The sequence below is a fragment of the Macadamia integrifolia genome, chromosome 5 (assembly GCF_013358625.1).
Source record: "Macadamia integrifolia cultivar HAES 741 chromosome 5, SCU_Mint_v3, whole genome shotgun sequence".
In the NCBI taxonomy this organism is placed as follows: domain Eukaryota; kingdom Viridiplantae; phylum Streptophyta; class Magnoliopsida; order Proteales; family Proteaceae; genus Macadamia; species Macadamia integrifolia.
The window spans coordinates 9,183,744-9,201,530 of record NC_056561.1 but is presented as its reverse complement, the minus strand read 5'-3'; the positions used below and the strand labels follow the sequence as shown (position 1 = coordinate 9,201,530).

The following is a 17,787-nucleotide window of genomic DNA, read 5'->3' as shown; positions in this document are numbered from 1 at the left end:
TGTGGTGGAATACAGTATCAGATGATTCCTGACAGGTTTGGGTTAACCGGTGTTAACCCGGTCACTGGCCCAGTTCAGTGTGAACGGGGTGTGACAATGTTCCTCGACCAGATTTCAACGCACTTGATCAAGGATTTCGACTAGTTTGTTAGTGTAGTACTCACTCAGGGATTCCGTTCTCGGGTATCGGTCGACTTCCGATACCAATTTAGATCGATCTGTGTTAGCCTTGATCAAGGATTTTTTTTTAGTACCAGCACTTGATTTGACCGATTCAATATCGATACTTACCCTGATACTACTTAAACTGTATATTCTAAATCACTAGTTTATAAAGGATGAAAAGTGTTTTCTATGGAGGAGTATGTCCCTTGCCACAATATGACCCTCTCACTCACATGAAAGAGAAAATGACTCTTTAATGAATGCTTCTTTGCTCCCATTAGCTCTCGCGCACATGTAAAAACCACACTCCCTCACAAAGAGCGCTTCCCTATGAAAGAGATAAAAAACATGACTCACCACGTTCGGCTAGATCAACTCACCAAATATGTAAGGTCAAGATTACAAGTGCACAAGCATGTAGAGTAAACCTTTTGCCCTTTGCAACAAAAAAAAAAAAAAAAAAAAAGTTTTGCCTTGACTTTTTCCATCTTCCAAATTGAGTCAGAACCGCCCTGAACCATATCAGACCAGAGTACCAGACCCATTTTCGGTTTGGTGTTCGGTTGAGTTGGAAAAGATATGAAAAGATATGGAACGAGACCTTTTGGAATAATTGTCATCAACAGCTTTTGGTATAAACTACAGGGCAAAGTGCCTATAACGCAATTCGGAGTAGCTTCAGAACATTTTTTTTTTTGGGTAGAAGTAGCGTCAGAACTCGATCACCACAATCTACAAGGCTTGCAGTTACGGGAGCAGGAGCAGATCAGCAGGCAGAGAGGAGACATGTCTCAGTCAATTTTCTGCATAAACCCTCCCAAAACCTTCAATAAGAGAACTTCACTATTGCCGTCCTCTGCATTCCCTTCTTCTTCTTCTTCTCCGTCTTCTCTATCTACGAGAATGCCAACGAAATACCCTATGTATCCACTTGAAATTGTCTCGTACCAACAGCCACCGTCTCTCGAAATCCTCACCAGAGGAGGCTCTCGTGACGAGGTACTTAACTCCATTCGGAGAGCCTTGCCTAACTGTCTCTCCGAAACCCACCTTCATGAAACCGTTCCTGGTCTCAAATCCAAGACCAGAGGCAAGGTATGCTTCGTTTATTACAGATTTGTCTCACAAAAAGTTATTTGGAACTCTTCTTCCTCTGCCAACCCTGAATCCGTTGAAAAATTAGGAACACATGATACCATTCCTTTAGATCTTTCTGATAGATTTTTGATAATTCGGATTGGTTTTTGCAGGTGAGGGATGTCTATGATGCTGGGGATTATCTCGTACTGGTCACTACCGATCGGCAGAGTGCTTTTGACAGAATTCTTGCTTCTATTCCCTTTAAAGGCGAGGTATGGTATTAATTTGTGGTCTCATCGCTTCTTTTTGTGTATTCATTGCTAGTATGTCACTTACTAGAGTCAAAATGAGCCATTTTGAAAAGGAGAAAGCCATAATGCAACTTATATTGAAGACCTCTAGGAACAGATTGTCGCCGTATGTGACAGGGCAATGGGGTTTGGTATCTTAATCCATTAGTTCCTGTTGATTTGTCTGATTTTGATTTTGTAATAACCAGCTTCTTAACCCCCCGGTATGACTTGCAGGTTCTCAATCAGACGAGTCTGTGGTGGTTTGACAGGACTCAGCACATCACTCCAAATGCGGTGGTGTCTGCTCCTGATAAAAATGTTACAATTGCAAAGAAATGCTGTGTCTTTCCGGTTGAGTTTGTTGGTGAGTTATGGTTGGAGTAAGGATCTGGTTTTATTAGTAGGATTAAGTCTAGTAGGTATTGGAGAGGTAAAATCTCGGTAAGTGCTTGGAAAAAAGGGAGGTACTTCCCTTTAAGAAGTCATGTACTGCAGTATAGACATATAGGTAGCAAAGGAGTGTCATTGTAGACTGAAACAAAATCACAGCATTTCATTCAATTATTCAGGCTGTGCATTGTTTTTTGCGTCAATAAGCTAACAAAATATGATTTCTGGGAAAGAAGCCAACATTTTAACCTACCTAAATTTTTTTTATGAAATTTAGAAGTTTAGTGACTGAAAATTATTTGTCCTTCGAACGCCTGGGACCTTCCAGGGTTAGATTGAAAGTTGAGAATATGCATTTTTTTTAGACCAAAGGATCTATTTGGATGCCTCTTAGTGATGCAGGTTGATTTTGGCATTACATCTTGGAAATTCAATGTTAATCTTCTTAATGCATAAGGGAAATTTGCATTGAGTGTAATCTATTGCTAATTAATTGGACATGAGTGTGCGTTCAGTTATGAATTGTATATTCGTCAAACTATGATTCTCTCTGATTCATGTTACCCTTGGATACTCGTATGTAGTTAGAGGTTATATAACCGGAAGCACCGATACATCACTATGGACAGTATACAACAAGGGTGTTAGGCAATATTGTGGCAATGTACTACATGATGGTGCGTTTCTGGGACTTAGATTGTTATATCTTTTGTTTTACCCTTTTCTTCCTCATATGGTTTTTAAATATATGACAGGGATGGTGAAAAACCAAAAGCTACCTGCAACTATACTCACACCAACTACTAAGGCCTCGTCTCATGATATTCCTGTAACTCCTAGTGAGGTTTGTTTACATGGTTTCTTTCTTACAGTTTGTAACTTTTGGTTTTCTGAATTGAATTATGGGTCTGCAAGTCTTAATAACCTTTGACTCATTGTTTGCCAAAGGAGACATTCTTCTTTGTTCTTTTTTTGATGATTGATTAAGCCCATCTTCTTCAAGGTTATTATGCTGGTGGAGCATCATTTTTTTTTGTATAGCCTGAAAATAAAGTTCTTGGTTTTGATGCTTTGATATTTGCTTCTGTTACTTGCGCAACAATCTATGTGGCATTTAATTGTTCTCTATTTAATTTAACTTTGGAAACGATTTTAATGGGCATAGAAGGTTGATTCGTTGAATTCCAAGTGACTTACACATTCACACATGCCTTTATAATATAAATAATATAATACAATGTTTTCTTCCCCCCTCCCCCTCAACACACAAAAAGTAAAAGATGTTTATAATTTAGGTTTTTGCTTATGATTTTGATGGGCACTTATATGCTAGCAAATAAGACATCCAAGAGTTTTATGAAAAGTGAGAAAAGTTGGAATAATTTTCTGCTTCTTTTGGTTTGCACTGGCTTTGTCAAGATAAGTTTCCCATGGTGGTTGATTAAATTTTTGTGCTTTCATCTAATGTGGATGGTTGAGTTGGTTTGCTTAAAGTTGATGCCTTTCTTGTGTCCAGATAATTAAACTAGGTCTCATGACGCAAGCTGAATATGATGAAGCAAGTAGGAAAGCATTAAGCTTATTTGAATATGGACAGGTGATCGTCTTTTACTCTTCACATATATGTTGTAATGTTGAACTAATATTTGTCTGTGTTAATCAAGAAAGAGCAAAATCAATTAAGCACCTATTCTATGTATATCCTCACAACAAAAGAATTAAAAAAAAGAAAAAAAAATCTTCCTAATGTGAAAAATCTGTATGTCTGTGTTCTGTTATTGAAAAAGAAAAATTACCTGCATAATCCATATTATCAGCATTTGCATTTTGGGGGTGGGGGTGGGGGGTTTCTTTTTTCTTTCTTTCTGTACTCCAGGTTCATTGCAGTCCTTTACATCATGCATAAAAATGTCCAGTTGCTATTTATGGTTCTAGAAAGGCTTAAACTTGTTCTTGTTGCCTCCTACTTGAATCTTGTAACAGCCACACCATTTTCCAGAACCATGTTGACACATCTCTTATGTGAGATATCTCAATATACTCCATGTAATTTTCTCGAGGAGCATTGGTCATCCCCCCTAAAAAAAAAAGGAAAGAAAAGAAAAGAAAAAAAAACTAAGGGGGGATTTTGTGTTCTTTGAAAGAACCTTGAAATAGAAAAAAATTAGAAAGGATTAGAAGTTCTTATAGTGTGAAATTCTATTGCTACCCCCATCTTTTGCTTTCATATTGACCGTCTGTGGTTGTCAATGAATATTTGAGACATTGGTCTTTGGCATGTAATTGGGAATGCCCATGTTATTAATGTCACAAACGTGTAATGTATGTGCTGAAGCATGGATGTTTATCGTTCTCATGATAATAGTATTATGCCTTCTCTTGGTTGTTTGCAGTTATATGCATATATCTGTTAGCATTGATTCATCTATGCATGGTCGTTGCAGTGTAAAAATTCTTACATTCAGTGTAAGTAGCTGGACGACATATATAGATCTCTTATCAAACTCATTAGTTGTTTTCTTCCTTTTAAATGCAGCGTGTAGCTATGGAACATGGCCTGCTATTAGTAGATACAAAGTATGAATTTGGAAAGGCACATGATGGTACCATTCTTTTAATTGATGAGGTGAGACATTATTTTCTCATAAGTGTCATGTTTGTTGTTGTAATTGAGAATCTGAGGTTAGACAGTTATAATATTTTCTTGTGAGTTATTATATCCATATTTTTTAGGTGCATACCCCTGATTCAAGCAGATATTGGATTGCACAATCATATGAGGAGCGCTTTCAAAATGGGCTTGAACCACAAAATGTTGACAAGGTACACTCTCTGACTTGTCTTTCCTGTCAATTACAGATTTTACCAATCTTCCTCCGTATACTGTTTGGGAATATTTAAAGTTTTTGCATTCTTGATGATTGCATATGAGTGTCATGGTAAATTTTGGTATTTTTTCTCCTCCATATTTTTCTGCCTATTGTTTTCTTGGTGATTTGTCCTCTTTGGACTACCACTTGTTCCTGACATTCAGATATATGATCTGTTACTAGGAATTCTTAAGGTTGTGGTTTAAAGAACATTGTAATCCATATGAGGATGAGGTAAGTCACACAAATAGTTTTTATTAACGCTCCCCTGAATTTTGCATGTGGTGCCATACATCAAATCTGATCCTGGTGGGCTAAAATGTGTAGGTTCTCCCTGATGCCCCTGAAGAACTTGTTTGTGAACTTGCTTGGCGGTACGTCATTTTCCTCTTATTTATTCCTCTAATTAGGTCATACTTGGAGAAAATGAAACAAGGACACTGAGGGAATGCTATTTTACTTTTATTTACCATATAACTGTTCTTTGATAACCTAGAAATCTTTCTTGAGAATTGAGTATTGATCTTATATATTTGTGACTGAGACCTGCATATTATGTCATATGGGGAGATTGGCTGTCTTTTATGTGGCTTTTATTTCTTCATTTATCCATTTTTTTATGTTTTCTAGTGGAGTTATGATTTAAGTTACTAAATCAGCTGTGCAATAGCTTTTACTAATGAAGAAAAAGGTACAAATAATTAAGGTTCTAATTATAAATTCAAAAGTAAAGGTTTGAAATAAAAAAGATGGGTCCTTCTGTACATCACTATGGAGAGTGAAGTGAAATGCTTTACTATATTTTACTCAACGTTGTTTTTTTACTTTGGACAATTGGTAAGAATATGGGTAAATATGTAATACCATATATAATGGAATATAAGTGGGTTCGAAGGTGCACAGGAGATGAGGCTGACGGGGGAAGGGCGGGATGGGGTAGGTGGTGGGGGGTTGCTCACGACAACTGTGTGCAGGGGATGGGCGGTGGGCAGGAGGAGGTGGGGAGATGATGGGAGATTGATAGTGGCTTTGGGTTTTAGGTTCAAGTGGGGAGTTCCGGTAGGGAATTTCAGAGGTTGCAGGTTTTTGCTGATGGATTCCGGTAGGTTTGTGCAAGGGAATCAAGGTGGGAGGTAGCAGAGTTGGTAAAGGGAGAGTGATCGAGGTTCCTGGGCAGGAGTGCTCACAGAAGTGGACCACCGAGTTCTATTCCTTGGAAGGTCAATGATGGTGCTGATTTGTCTGTTTGTCATTCCTTTGAAATCTGAATGTGGCCCGAATGAGCAATAGTGAATGTTTCAGATTGCAGGGAGTGTTTTTTTGTTATTACAAATGGCAGAAGAATTTTCTGAACATGCTTGTTGCTGGCCCTGTTTTATGGGAGGGTGCCTATGGCTCTGTGTAGAGAACTAAAAAAAAGAAAAAAAGAATTTTCAAGTCAGCCGCACTACAACTCAGCAAGAATAATTGTGAGTATAAACAAAATGATAGTAAACCAAGCTCGTTCACTGTTCATAGTGATGCGAAAACCCAAAAAAGATTGAACTTTTATAGGAAATACTAATAGGTTAAGATAGAATACTAACATACTATACCGTTTGTTAACAGAAAAACTACAGTAGAATGCTTGAATGACCAGAGAGGTCAGTTAAGCCTTTTTTTTATATTAGAGGTGCACAAAACAAATGAAGCAAAATTACAAGTTTGCCACCCCCTCTAGTTGACTCTCATTAATCAGAGTCAGTTAGAGGGGGAAAGCCCAAGAATGCCCTTGCGGCGCCCTCAAACACATATTCCAACACTCCCTCTCAAGTTAGAGCATAGATGTCACACATGCCTAACTTGCTAAACAAGGATGAAACAATTTTCCTCCTAATCCCTTAGTGAACACATCAGCTAACTGATCACTAGAATTCACAAAAGGAACATAAATTAATCCTGCATCTGACTTCTTTTTGATGAAGTGTTTGCAATTTCAATGTGCTTGGTATGATCATGTTGTATTGGGTTGTGGGTAGCAGCCTTGTTATCACAATAGAGCATCATGGGGAGATGAACAAGAGCACCAATATCTTCCAGTAAGGTGCGCAACCACAACAACTCACAAATCCCTTGTGCCATGGCACGAAACTCTACTTCAGCACTAGATCTAGCCACCACATTTTGCTTCTTGCTGCGTCAAGTGACAAGGTTTCCACCCACGAAGGTACAATAACCTGAATGGATTTTTTGTCAGGGGATCCAACCCAATCAGCATATGTATCGGCCTCAATTGTGAGGTGATCATGAGGTGATAAGAGGATCTCTTTTCCTGGAGCTGACTTCAAGTAGCACAAGATACGGAAAACTGCTTCCATATGGGAGGAATAGGGGCTTGCATAATATTTGACTCACCAAACTCAAGAGTCACGACCACAACAATATCAGGCCGTGTATGGCAGAGAGAGATCAATTTGCCTACCAACCGTTGGTAATGGCCTTTGTCAACAATTTCACCCTTCTTTTCCTTGGGCCGGGTACTATAGCTTCCATAAGAGTATTAGAAGGATGACAACCCAAAAAACCAGTCTTAGGCAACAAATCGAGGATGTACTTCATCTGTGAGAAAAAAATGCTTTTCAAAGACCTAGCAACTTCAATCCTAAGAAAGCAGCTTAGTTTTCCAAGATCATTTATTAAAACTAACGGCTAAAAAAACCTTTGAGGCGACCAATCTCAACACTATCATTTTCTGTCACCACGATGTCATCCATATAGACAATGAGCATAGTGATCTTATCACTAGACCTTGTTATGAATAATGTGTGGTCAACATTTGCTCTTCTTATACCCCACAGAAGTCATTGCCTTGTGAAATATCTCAAACCAACCTCTAGGTGGTTGCTTTAATCCAGAGAGAGCACGGTTCAACCTTCAGACCTTGCCTTGAGTTCTATCACCAAAGAATACTGGTGGAATATCTATATAAACATCTTCATCGAGCTCTCCGTAAAGGAAAGCATTATTCACATCAAGTCGTTGGAGATCCCATCCTAGATTTACAACACACAAGAGCAATACACTCAGACATATGTCTGAGTTGGAGCATTAATCTCTGTCACACTCTCTTTTGAACATGAGGACTTTCAGGGATAGTGGATCATTATCAAAGGATGATGGATACACTGGTGGAGCAATTAGAGTCAAAGTTACATCTTCACTATTAATACTAGACTCTCCGGTGTGTAGTAGCCAATGAATTCATGAAACACAACATCTATTGTTACCATAGTACGCGTAGTAGGAGGATGGTAACATTTGTATCATTGCTGTGTTGGAGAATAATCCAGAAAGATACATTTGAGCTGCGAGGTTCCAATTTCTTAGGGGAGTGATGGTCCCGAGCATAACATGGACACCCAAAAATCTGTGGAGGAACCAAAAAGGATGAAGTCCTTTGAAAAACACAATGAGATGGGAAAAAAGTAACACAACAATCAAAGATTAAGGTTAAATTTTGAACATGAAGAATAGGGTCCAAAGAAATAAAGGGGGTAACAGGAACGCGGCCCTTACCAGAAATGGAGGAAAGGAGCAATCGACAACCTTAACCTTGTCCCTACCAGAACAGATATTGTAGGAGTCGAAACATTGAGATATACCGGTCATATGGTTTGTGGCTCCAGAGTCAATGACCCAAGAAGAGGTACTGGAAGGGGCAGATGTAGAGACTTGTAAGGTGGTGGCCGAAGAAGCTGGTACTGTATGTGTAGAAGAACAATTAGCCAAATATGACAGAACTTGCGAAAAACTTCGATATCATTATGAGTTAGAGAACTGGAGTCTATCTCTAGTCCAGATGGATATTGATGTAGGGAGGGTGCCTAGACAACTAGGTTTCCTACAAGGGTCAATCCACTAGAGTAAGGAATACTCAATAGGTCTTGAATTTGGTTGGGTTCAAAGTTGCTCAGCAAAGTACAGATTTAACATGCAAGATAATAGACTAATCAACAGGGCAGCATCGGTCAATAATAATCTAAGCATGAAAAGCACTTAAACTACCCAAGCGTCAAATGGGGGTATGGGGAAGGGAACATGGCAGCAAATGTGTGTTAGGTTTAGCACAAATCAATCAAGACACTAGGCATAGTAAGCAACCTGCGCAGTTCTCTAAAATCAATCAACTAATAAGGTAAAACAGCAGGGATTTTTTTTTTAGGATAACAGAAAATAGATGGCTTGAAAAATAGAGATTAATTTCAGGTTTCAGTGGGGAGATAATGGGGATAATAGGCAGTCAATGGATGTGGGACAGGGGGGTTTTACTTACCTTCTTGCTGTCCTAATTTGAGGAGAACTGGAGAAGCCGAAGTCCTCCAAAACAGAGGTGCAGTCCACCTTATTTGTCGAGGAAGAAGGCCCAGCTTGATGATGTAGTGCTCAGCAGCAGCCTAGCTTGTTGAAGAGGAACTCAGCAGCAGCCCAGGTAGGATTTATTCGATGGAGGTGATCTCCAGTTACTGTGAACAATGGCTGCAATAGTGCAGCAGCAACAGAGAGAACAGAAACAGCAAAAGAGAGAGATGAAAGTCGAGAAAGAGAGAGGACGAGAGTGAGCAAAGAGAGAGAGAGAGAGACGTGAAAGGGAGAGAGACGAGATAGAGAGAATTGTGAGAGAGGGAGAGACGCTGCTTTTGGCTTTCTTTCATTCAATAATTTGGAACCGTGGCCAATGGCCTTACATAAATAAGAGACTAATTACTAAAAAGAAAAGAATATTCTAGGAATGCTATTTCATAAACAAAGAAACTTTCTAAAAAGAAATCAATAGGATATTTACTTAGTTTCCTAATTGACTTAAAGACTCAAATAAACAAAATCCTAGGAAATAAAACTACTAACATATTAGATTTGGTGGGGGCCACACAATCTTGCCAAAATCCTAGGAAATAAAACTACTAACATATTAGATTTGGTGGGGGCCACACAATCTTGGCAAAGAAAGGACGGAGAGGACTCGATCCAGCGTTGGGAAGGCTGGATCGAGCCTTGCTTTTTTTTTTTTTTTTCTTCTTCTTCTTTCTCCTTCTAATCCTCCAACCACAAAGAAGGTTGGGTCTTCTTCTTCCTTCGGTTTACGTCTTGATGTCCCCATCAACTCTCCCCGGCTTGGAAGAATTCACCTCCGGTGAATTAAAGCTCATGTAATACTCAAGTAGGTCTGGGTTAAGTTGGACTTCTTGCATTGTGATCCAGGTGTTGTCAATTTCCGGACGTCCACGCCACTTGACCAAGAACTCTTTAGAACCTCCAGTGTGTGTGGACACAATCCTCTCATCAAGGATTTCCTCAACTTCTTCAGTTCTTCTCGTGGCCTTAGGCACAGATGGTAATGAGGTGGGGGGAAGTGGTTGGCTTGGCTCAGAAGTCTCATCAATGTTGAAGGGGAAGTCTTCAAGGTCATCAGGATAGAAAGGGGTAAAGGTAGAGGTACCATGGTATGGGACTAGGTCTTTAACATTGAAAATATTACTGATCTCCATGCTAGCTGGCAGATCAAGAACATACGCATTGGCACCTATCCTCTTGAGTATCTTGAACGGACCTGTGCTACGAGTATGTAGCTTGCTCGCTTTTCCCCTAACAAAACGTTGCGGCTTGATTCTTACCATCACCATATCGCTCTCTTGAAACTCTTTTAGCCTTCTGTGCATATCTGCCTTCGATTTGTATTGCTCATTGCTCAGTGCTATCTGTCTTCTTATACCTGCATGCAAATCATGTATATGTTGAGCAAAAGATTCGGCTGACTTGGAGGTCCGGGAACTAGACACGACTAGGATAAGGTCTATGGGTGCCCGGGGCTGGTATCCTGAACAGATCTCAAAGGGGGACAGACCAGTGGTACGGTTCTTATAACTATTATATGCAAACTCAGCCTGGCTAAGGACTCGATCCCAACTGGTAAGGTGTTCTCCTATGAGGCAATGCAATAAATTCCCTAAGCTCTTATTGACAACCTCGGTCTGGCCATCGGTCTAAGGGTGGAAAGCGGAGGAGAAACGGAGCTTCGTGCCCATCATCTGCCATAGGGTCCTCCAAAAATGACTAGTGAACTTAACATCCTTATCGGACACTATGGTGAGGGGTAACCCATGGTACTTGACAACCTCATTAAAGAAAAGTTTGGCTATTATGGATGCATCGGAGGTCTTAGAGCATGGGATGAAATGGGCCATCTTCGAGAAGCGGTCCACAACCACATTAACAGAATCATGGCCTCTCGAAGTTCTTGGTAGACCAAGCATGAAGTCAGGCTAAGGTCCTGCCAAGGGGAATGGGGAACGGGTAGGGGAGTGTACAAACCCGTGTTTTGCTTTTGTTGTTTGGCGGTCTGGCATGGCCTACATTGATTCACAACTCTAGCAACATCCCTCTTTAGTCCTGGCCAAAAGAATCGGTCCTCAACGAGGGTGATAGTTTTATCGCGACCGAAGTGGCCAGCAACTCCCCCAGCATGCAATTCCCAGATTAGGAAATCTCGGAGTGAAGTCCTGGGAATGCACAACTTGCTTCCTTTAAAAAGAAAGCCCTCCCTAAGTAGGTAGTCCGAGCAGTTGATTGGGTTGCCTTCATTTAAGGAAGTGAACGGCTCACTAAAATCAGGACAGGTGGGGTATTAGTCCTTAACTCGCTCGAACCCTACAACCTCTACACTCATTGCTTGGAGTAGCACACTAGCCCGACTCCTAGCATTGGTGCGAATGAGGAACATGTTCACCCGGCTCAGTGCATCTGCAACAATATTCTCGACACCAAGTCTATACTTGAGTACAAAAGTGTACTCTTGGAGAAACTCAACCCACTTGGCATGCCTCTGGTTAAGTTTCTTTTGGGCACTCAGGTATCTCAGAGCTTGGTGGTCAGAGAATAGCAGGAATTCTTGCGGTAAAAGGTAATGTCGCCAATAGTGCAGTGATTGGACAACCGCATAGAATTTCTTGTCGTATGTGGAATATCGTTGCCTAGCTTCATTAAGCTTCTCACTAAAATAGGCAATAGGGTGGCCCTCTTGTCCTAGGACACTACCTATCCTAATACCAGATGCATCACAATTCACTTCGAAGACCTTAGAGAAATCTGGGAGGCGCAGGACTGGAGCTTCAGTCATAAGCTTTTTAATCTCATTAAAGGCCTTCGTAGCACTCTTAGTCCATTGAAACTCCTTTTTCATGCAATCGATGATAGGAGACATAATGGAACTAAACCGGTAGATGAATCTTCTGTAGAAAGTGGCTAAGCCACGAAAGCTTTGTACCTCATGAATGTTAGTTCGCTCAGGCCACTCTACAATCGCTTTCACTTTCTTAGGGTCAGCAGATACTCCCTGAGCTGACATAACAAATCCCAGGAAGATGACTTGATCACTCATGAAGGTGCACTTCTTGAGGTTGACATAGAGTTTCTCTTGTAAGAGCACATGAAAAACCTTCTGTAAGTGATCCAAGTGGGAAGACAGGTCTTACTATAGATGAGGATATCATCAAAGTAAACCACAAGGAAATTGCCAATGAATGGTTGAAGCACTTGATTCATTATCCTCATGAAGGTGTTAGGTGCATTTGACAAGCCAAAAGGCATGACTAACCACTCAAAGAGGCCATCCTTCGTTTTGAAGGCTGTCTTCCACTCATCTCCATGCCTAACCCTAATCTGGTGGTACCCGCTCTTGAGATCAATCTTCGAAAAGATCGAAGAGTTGGCCATCATATCTAACATATCATCAATCGTAGGGATGGGGAACCTATACTTGATGGTGATCTTATTGATGGCCCTACTATCAACACACACGCCAGGTGCCATCTTTCTTTGGCGTGAGCAAGGCAGGTATAGTACACGGGCTAAGGCTTTCCCTAATGAATCCCTTCTGCAACAGTTCATCCACTTGTCGTTTGAGTTCGGCGTGTTCTTTGGGATTCATTCGGTAATGGGGTAAGTTCGGGAGAGAGGATCCTGGAACTAAGTCAATAGCGTGCTGGATGTCACGCATAGGCGGTAACTCTCAGGTAGTTCCTCAGGGAATAATCTCTCGAATTTCCTCAACAAGGGTTGCACTTCTCTAGGAGCCTCAGTGAATAAGCATGACCTATCGGTATTACTCTGTACGGCAACTAGAGCATAAATCACCCCTGACTCGTGACACTCTCCTTCAAATTGTTGTTGATTTAAAATGTTGAGTGTTTTGGTGGGGTTGTGTTTGGATGTACTTCCCTTGTGTTCTGGAACCCTAACTTCCCTAGGGGCACTGGGGGTCAGTTTGATCTTCTTCCCTTTGAACTCAAAGACATAGGTGTTAGACTTCCCGTAATTGGTGACATCCCGGTCATATAACCAGGGTCTACCTAGAATGATGTGGGCAACATCCATCTCTAGGACATCACACCACACTCGATCCTCATATCCTGCAAAGTGTAGGGGAACTAAACACCTCAGATTAACGGGAATGGTGGACTGATCAACCCAGGCAACCTTGTAGGGCTTGGGGTGGGGTTCAGGTTTGAGGCCCATTCGAGCAACAACGCTCTTGGCGACCACATTCATGCAACTCCCGCTGTCTATGGCGACGCGGCAGTTCTTGCCCTGATGACATGTGTAAGTGATGAAAATATTAGTTCGTCGCCAATCATCACTACTCTTAGGTTGTGAGACCATGCAACGCACAATGCCGAGCTTGAGGTCACTGGCCTCCTTAGTGTCCTCATCAGATATGGTCTCATCTGGTCTATGGTCATCATACTCATGGTCCTGAAAACCCTCTTGGTCACTTTCTTCAGGGGTCTGCTCTCCTACATAAAGATTCCTATTGGGACACTCTCTGGAGAAGTGACCAAACCCACGACACTTGAAGCACTGTTGTTGCCCACTACTCTTGGGTGCTTCTCCCAAAATTCCTTTACCCTTGTTGTCAAATTGACGCTGTGGTGCAGCAGGGGGTTTTGGGAATCCAGTTGAGCCTTAGGGTGGTTTTCTAAATTGGGACTCCCCAGCTTGGAAGCTCTTCCTCTGAGAATAAGTTCTCATGGAGGATTCCACCTCAAGGGCTATCCTGAAGGCCTGTGGAACGTCTCGCACCAGGTGGGGTGCCATACGAGACTGAATTTCGGAGTTGAGCCCGGTAAGGAATCTGGATAGTGTCTGCTCAACATCCTCCCAAATACGGCTTCTAATTTTCAATTCATTGAACTTGCTCATGTATTCGGTCACAATCAACTTCCCTTGCTTTAGGGTATTCATTTCATTCAACAACTGGAGCCTATAAGTGATGGGCAAAAATTCCCTCTTGAGCCGCTCTTGCATTTCTATCCAGGTGGTGATTGGCTCAAGTCCTAGGTGGTCCTCTTGGTACTCTAGGTCTGTCCAGAAGTCCTGAGCAGCTCCAATAAGCTTGAACTTGGCAAATTGGTAGCGGGCTTCCTCTGGCATATCGTAGAAATCGAAGTACCTATCCATGTGCTTGATCCAATCCAGAAGGATCCTAGCATCAATCTGACCATTGTAGGTAGGGGCATCTACCTTAATCATCCGTCTGACATCAAAGCCCCTATCATGATGCTCATAACCCTCATCATCTCCATATTGGGTTTGGCGTCTTGGCGGTGGGCCTCGACCCCTACCCTAATCCTTACCACACCTTAGGCCTTGGAAGTTATCCCCTATCTGGTCATAACCATTTGTCTGGTTATTTTCGTTTACTTCCTCAGGGTTAGGGCCCCTGCCCCTGCCCCTGCCCCTGCCCCTAGGTTCAATGCTAGTTGTGTTACGGCCTTGCTGTCTATCAGGGTTTTGGGCACTTGTCTCGAGGGCAGCCAACTTATCGGTAAGGGCTTGGAGATGGGCAGCTTGTGTTTCTTGTATGGCTTGGACGGCTTTCATGAATTCAGCCAGTTGCTCAGATTGGGTGGAGGTGCTAGGAGGGTCAGACATATCTTGGTATACTCTACCACTACGAGTGGACATAAGGAGATGGGCAGCCAATGGTACGGTTGCCACCAAAGACTCAAGGTCTACTAAGAGTCTCCAATTGAGACAGGTAGTTAGCCCTCTCAATCTTGAGGTCAGAAATCTCCCTCTCAAGTATATGCTTTTGGAGGGAATATCGTCCAATGCTATTTGGTTCCGCCAACTTAAGAAAGAAAAGGGTGTCCTCTAATCTATGGTATCGCTCTCTTAGCTCGGACATGACCACGGACAGATGGTGACGGAGACTAGACCTCAAAAGGTAAGACATGTAAACAAGGGACAATAGTACCTAATTACCCTAAACCTAGACAAAACCATGCTCTGATACCAAGATGATGTAGGGAGGGTGCCTAGACAACTAGGTTTCCTACAAGGGGTCAATCCACTAGAGTAAGGAATACTCAATAGGTCTTGAATTGGGTTGGGTTCAAAGTTGCTCAGCAAAGTACAGATTTAACATGCAAGATAATAGACTAATTAACAGGGCAGCATCGGTCAATAATAATTTAAGCATGAAAAACACTTAAACTATCCAAGCGTCAAATGGGGGTATGGGGAAGGGAACATGGCAGCAAATGTGTGTTCGGTTTATCACAAATCAATCAAGACACTAGGCATAGTAAGCAACCCGCGCAGTTCTCTAAAATAGTCAACTAATAAGGTAAAACAGCAGGGATTTTTTTTTAGGATAACAGAAAATAGATGGCTTGAAAAATAGAGATTAATTTCAGGTTTCAGTGGGGAGATAATGGGGATAATAGGCAGTCAATGGATGTGGAACAGGGGGGGTTTTACTTACCTTCTTGCTTTCCTAATTTGAGGAGAATTGGAGAAGCCGAAGTCCTCCAAAACAGAGGTGCAGTCAACCTTATTTGACGACGAAGAAGGTCCAGCTTGATGATGTAGTGCTCAGCAGCAGCCCAGTTTGTTGAAGAGGAACTCAGTAGCAACCCAGGTGGGATCTATTTGATGGAGGTGATCTCCAGTTGCTGTGAACAATGACTGCAGTAGTGCAGTAGCAACAGAGAGAACAGAAACAGAAAAAGAGAGAGATGAAAGTCGAGAAAGAGAGAGGACGAGAGAGAGAGAGAGAGAGAGAGAGAGAGAGAGAGAGAGAGAGAGAGAGAGAGAGAGATGCTGTTTTTGGCTTTCTTTCATTCAATAATTTGGAACCGTGGCCAATGGCCTTACATAAATAAGAGACTAATTACTAAAAAGAAAAAAATATTCTAGGAATGCTATTTCATAAACAAAGAAACTTTCTAAAAAGAAATCAATAGGATATTTACTTAGTTTCCTAATTGACTTAAAGACTCAAATAAACAAAATCCTAGGAAATAAAACTGCTAACATATCAGATTTGGTGGGGGCCACACAATCTTGGCAAAATCCTAGGAAATAAAACTACTAACATATCAGATTTGGTGGGGCCACACAATCTTGGCAAAGAAAGGAAGGAGAGGACTCGATCCAGCGCTGGGAAGGCTGGATCGAGCCTTTTTTTTTTTTCTTCTTTCTTCTTCTTCCTCCTTCTAATCCTCCAACCACAAAGAAGGTTGGGTCTTCTTCTTCCTTCGGCTATACGTCTTGATGTCCCCATCAGATATCCTATAGATTCAACCTCAATCATCATAGTATGACTCTAGCCCCCCCTCTCCTGTAGCCAAACATATCTTGGGGACAGCCATAAAGTTCCCAACACCTGTCTCTGGTGTGTCCAAATTTTCCACAATGGTCACACCTGAACCCATCCTTGCCGTTCCTTAGGGATGGCCCTTGGCTTCTTCCTCTAATCTCAAACATAATGTAAAAAGAGAAATTGAGAAACACACACAAGATGGGGAGTACATAATCTACCCAAAAAACTTTCTTCCAAGTACTCAAGATCAAACCGAATAAGGGTAGTAAACACATAACACAAAAAAATCCAGATCAAATGCTCATTTCAAGGTGAACCATTACTCCTTTCCACCACAAGAGGCATTTCCGAAGCCGCACCCCCCCCCCCCCCAAAAAAAAAAAAAAAGGGGGGGGGGGGCGGTAACTTAAAAGAGGGAAAAAATTGAGTTGCAAGGCCAAAGGTCAACTCTCCCAAAACCGAGGGCATAAGGAGTTAGGTATGCCTAGGGTGATCCAAATGAGCTATACCTCACCTTCAAAGATGGCCAGAGGAGAGGAAAATAGAACTCCTGAGAAGAAGCTGGCATTAGACATGTAGGGCCCTATTTTTGATGATGTGAGCTCCGAACAGCTCTAAGCTTCTATTTCTTCATATGAAACTTCTTCTTAGGGTTGTTTCGAACTTCCTTTAAACTCATTTTACGAGTTCTTCAAGCTTTTCACATAATGGCCTCTTCCTTGGATTCCTTTTGCAATCTAGGGTTTCAAAAAAGGGAAAAGAAAGTGGGAAGCTTAAGGAATGACTCTTAGAGCTTGATACCAGGCATATATATTAAGGCAGTGAGGCGACAGAGGCATTTGAGGGTCTTTCGGAGTGCTTTGGGTTAGGGTGGGCATAAGGCATCACCTTATCGAATGAAGCGTTCTAGTATTGTTTTTTAATGTAACCATTTTATTTGGCACAAATAGCATATTAAAAATTATATAATTCTACTTATATGCTAAATACGATTAAAGATTCATACCATTACAATAATAGCAATCTCAATCAGTATACACTAACATATTATTATAGCAATAGCAATGTCAATCAATATATAGATTAAGTTATACTTTTTCACATATCATGCAATAGGAAGAAAGAACAAAGAATATAGAAGAATCAATGTGGAAGCAAAAGTGCCAAGCAGAGTGGATATTGGTTCCTAATCAACTAGAAAAGCCATTGAATTTGGCTTGTCAAAGTGCTTGCCTTTGATAGGAAAAATACATAGTCATGTAATCACAAAAATTGAAACTTATATCAACAGATTCACAATTTACTTTGAATCATAGACTTGCAACAACAGCAGCAGTGGTAGTAGCAG

General features: G+C 41.3%; 1 protein-coding gene across 1 annotated transcript in view; it reads left to right on the top strand.

Annotated features, from left to right (window-relative positions):
* The first annotated feature begins 784 nt into the window (after window positions 1–784).
* Window positions 785–17,787, top strand: part of LOC122079368 (phosphoribosylaminoimidazole-succinocarboxamide synthase, chloroplastic-like) — a 28,083-nt gene continuing 11,080 nt past the window's right edge. Inside the window, exons 1-10 of the mRNA XM_042645767.1 lie at window positions 785–1,260; window positions 1,416–1,517; window positions 1,773–1,902; window positions 2,513–2,605; window positions 2,684–2,772; window positions 3,445–3,525; window positions 4,465–4,554; window positions 4,662–4,751; window positions 4,982–5,032; window positions 5,126–5,172. Coding sequence (XP_042501701.1) covers window positions 952–1,260; window positions 1,416–1,517; window positions 1,773–1,902; window positions 2,513–2,605; window positions 2,684–2,772; window positions 3,445–3,525; window positions 4,465–4,554; window positions 4,662–4,751; window positions 4,982–5,032; window positions 5,126–5,172 — 1,082 coding nt within the window. The 5' untranslated portion in view covers window positions 785–951. The remainder of the gene's footprint in view (window positions 1,261–1,415; window positions 1,518–1,772; window positions 1,903–2,512; window positions 2,606–2,683; window positions 2,773–3,444; window positions 3,526–4,464; window positions 4,555–4,661; window positions 4,752–4,981; window positions 5,033–5,125; window positions 5,173–17,787) is intronic.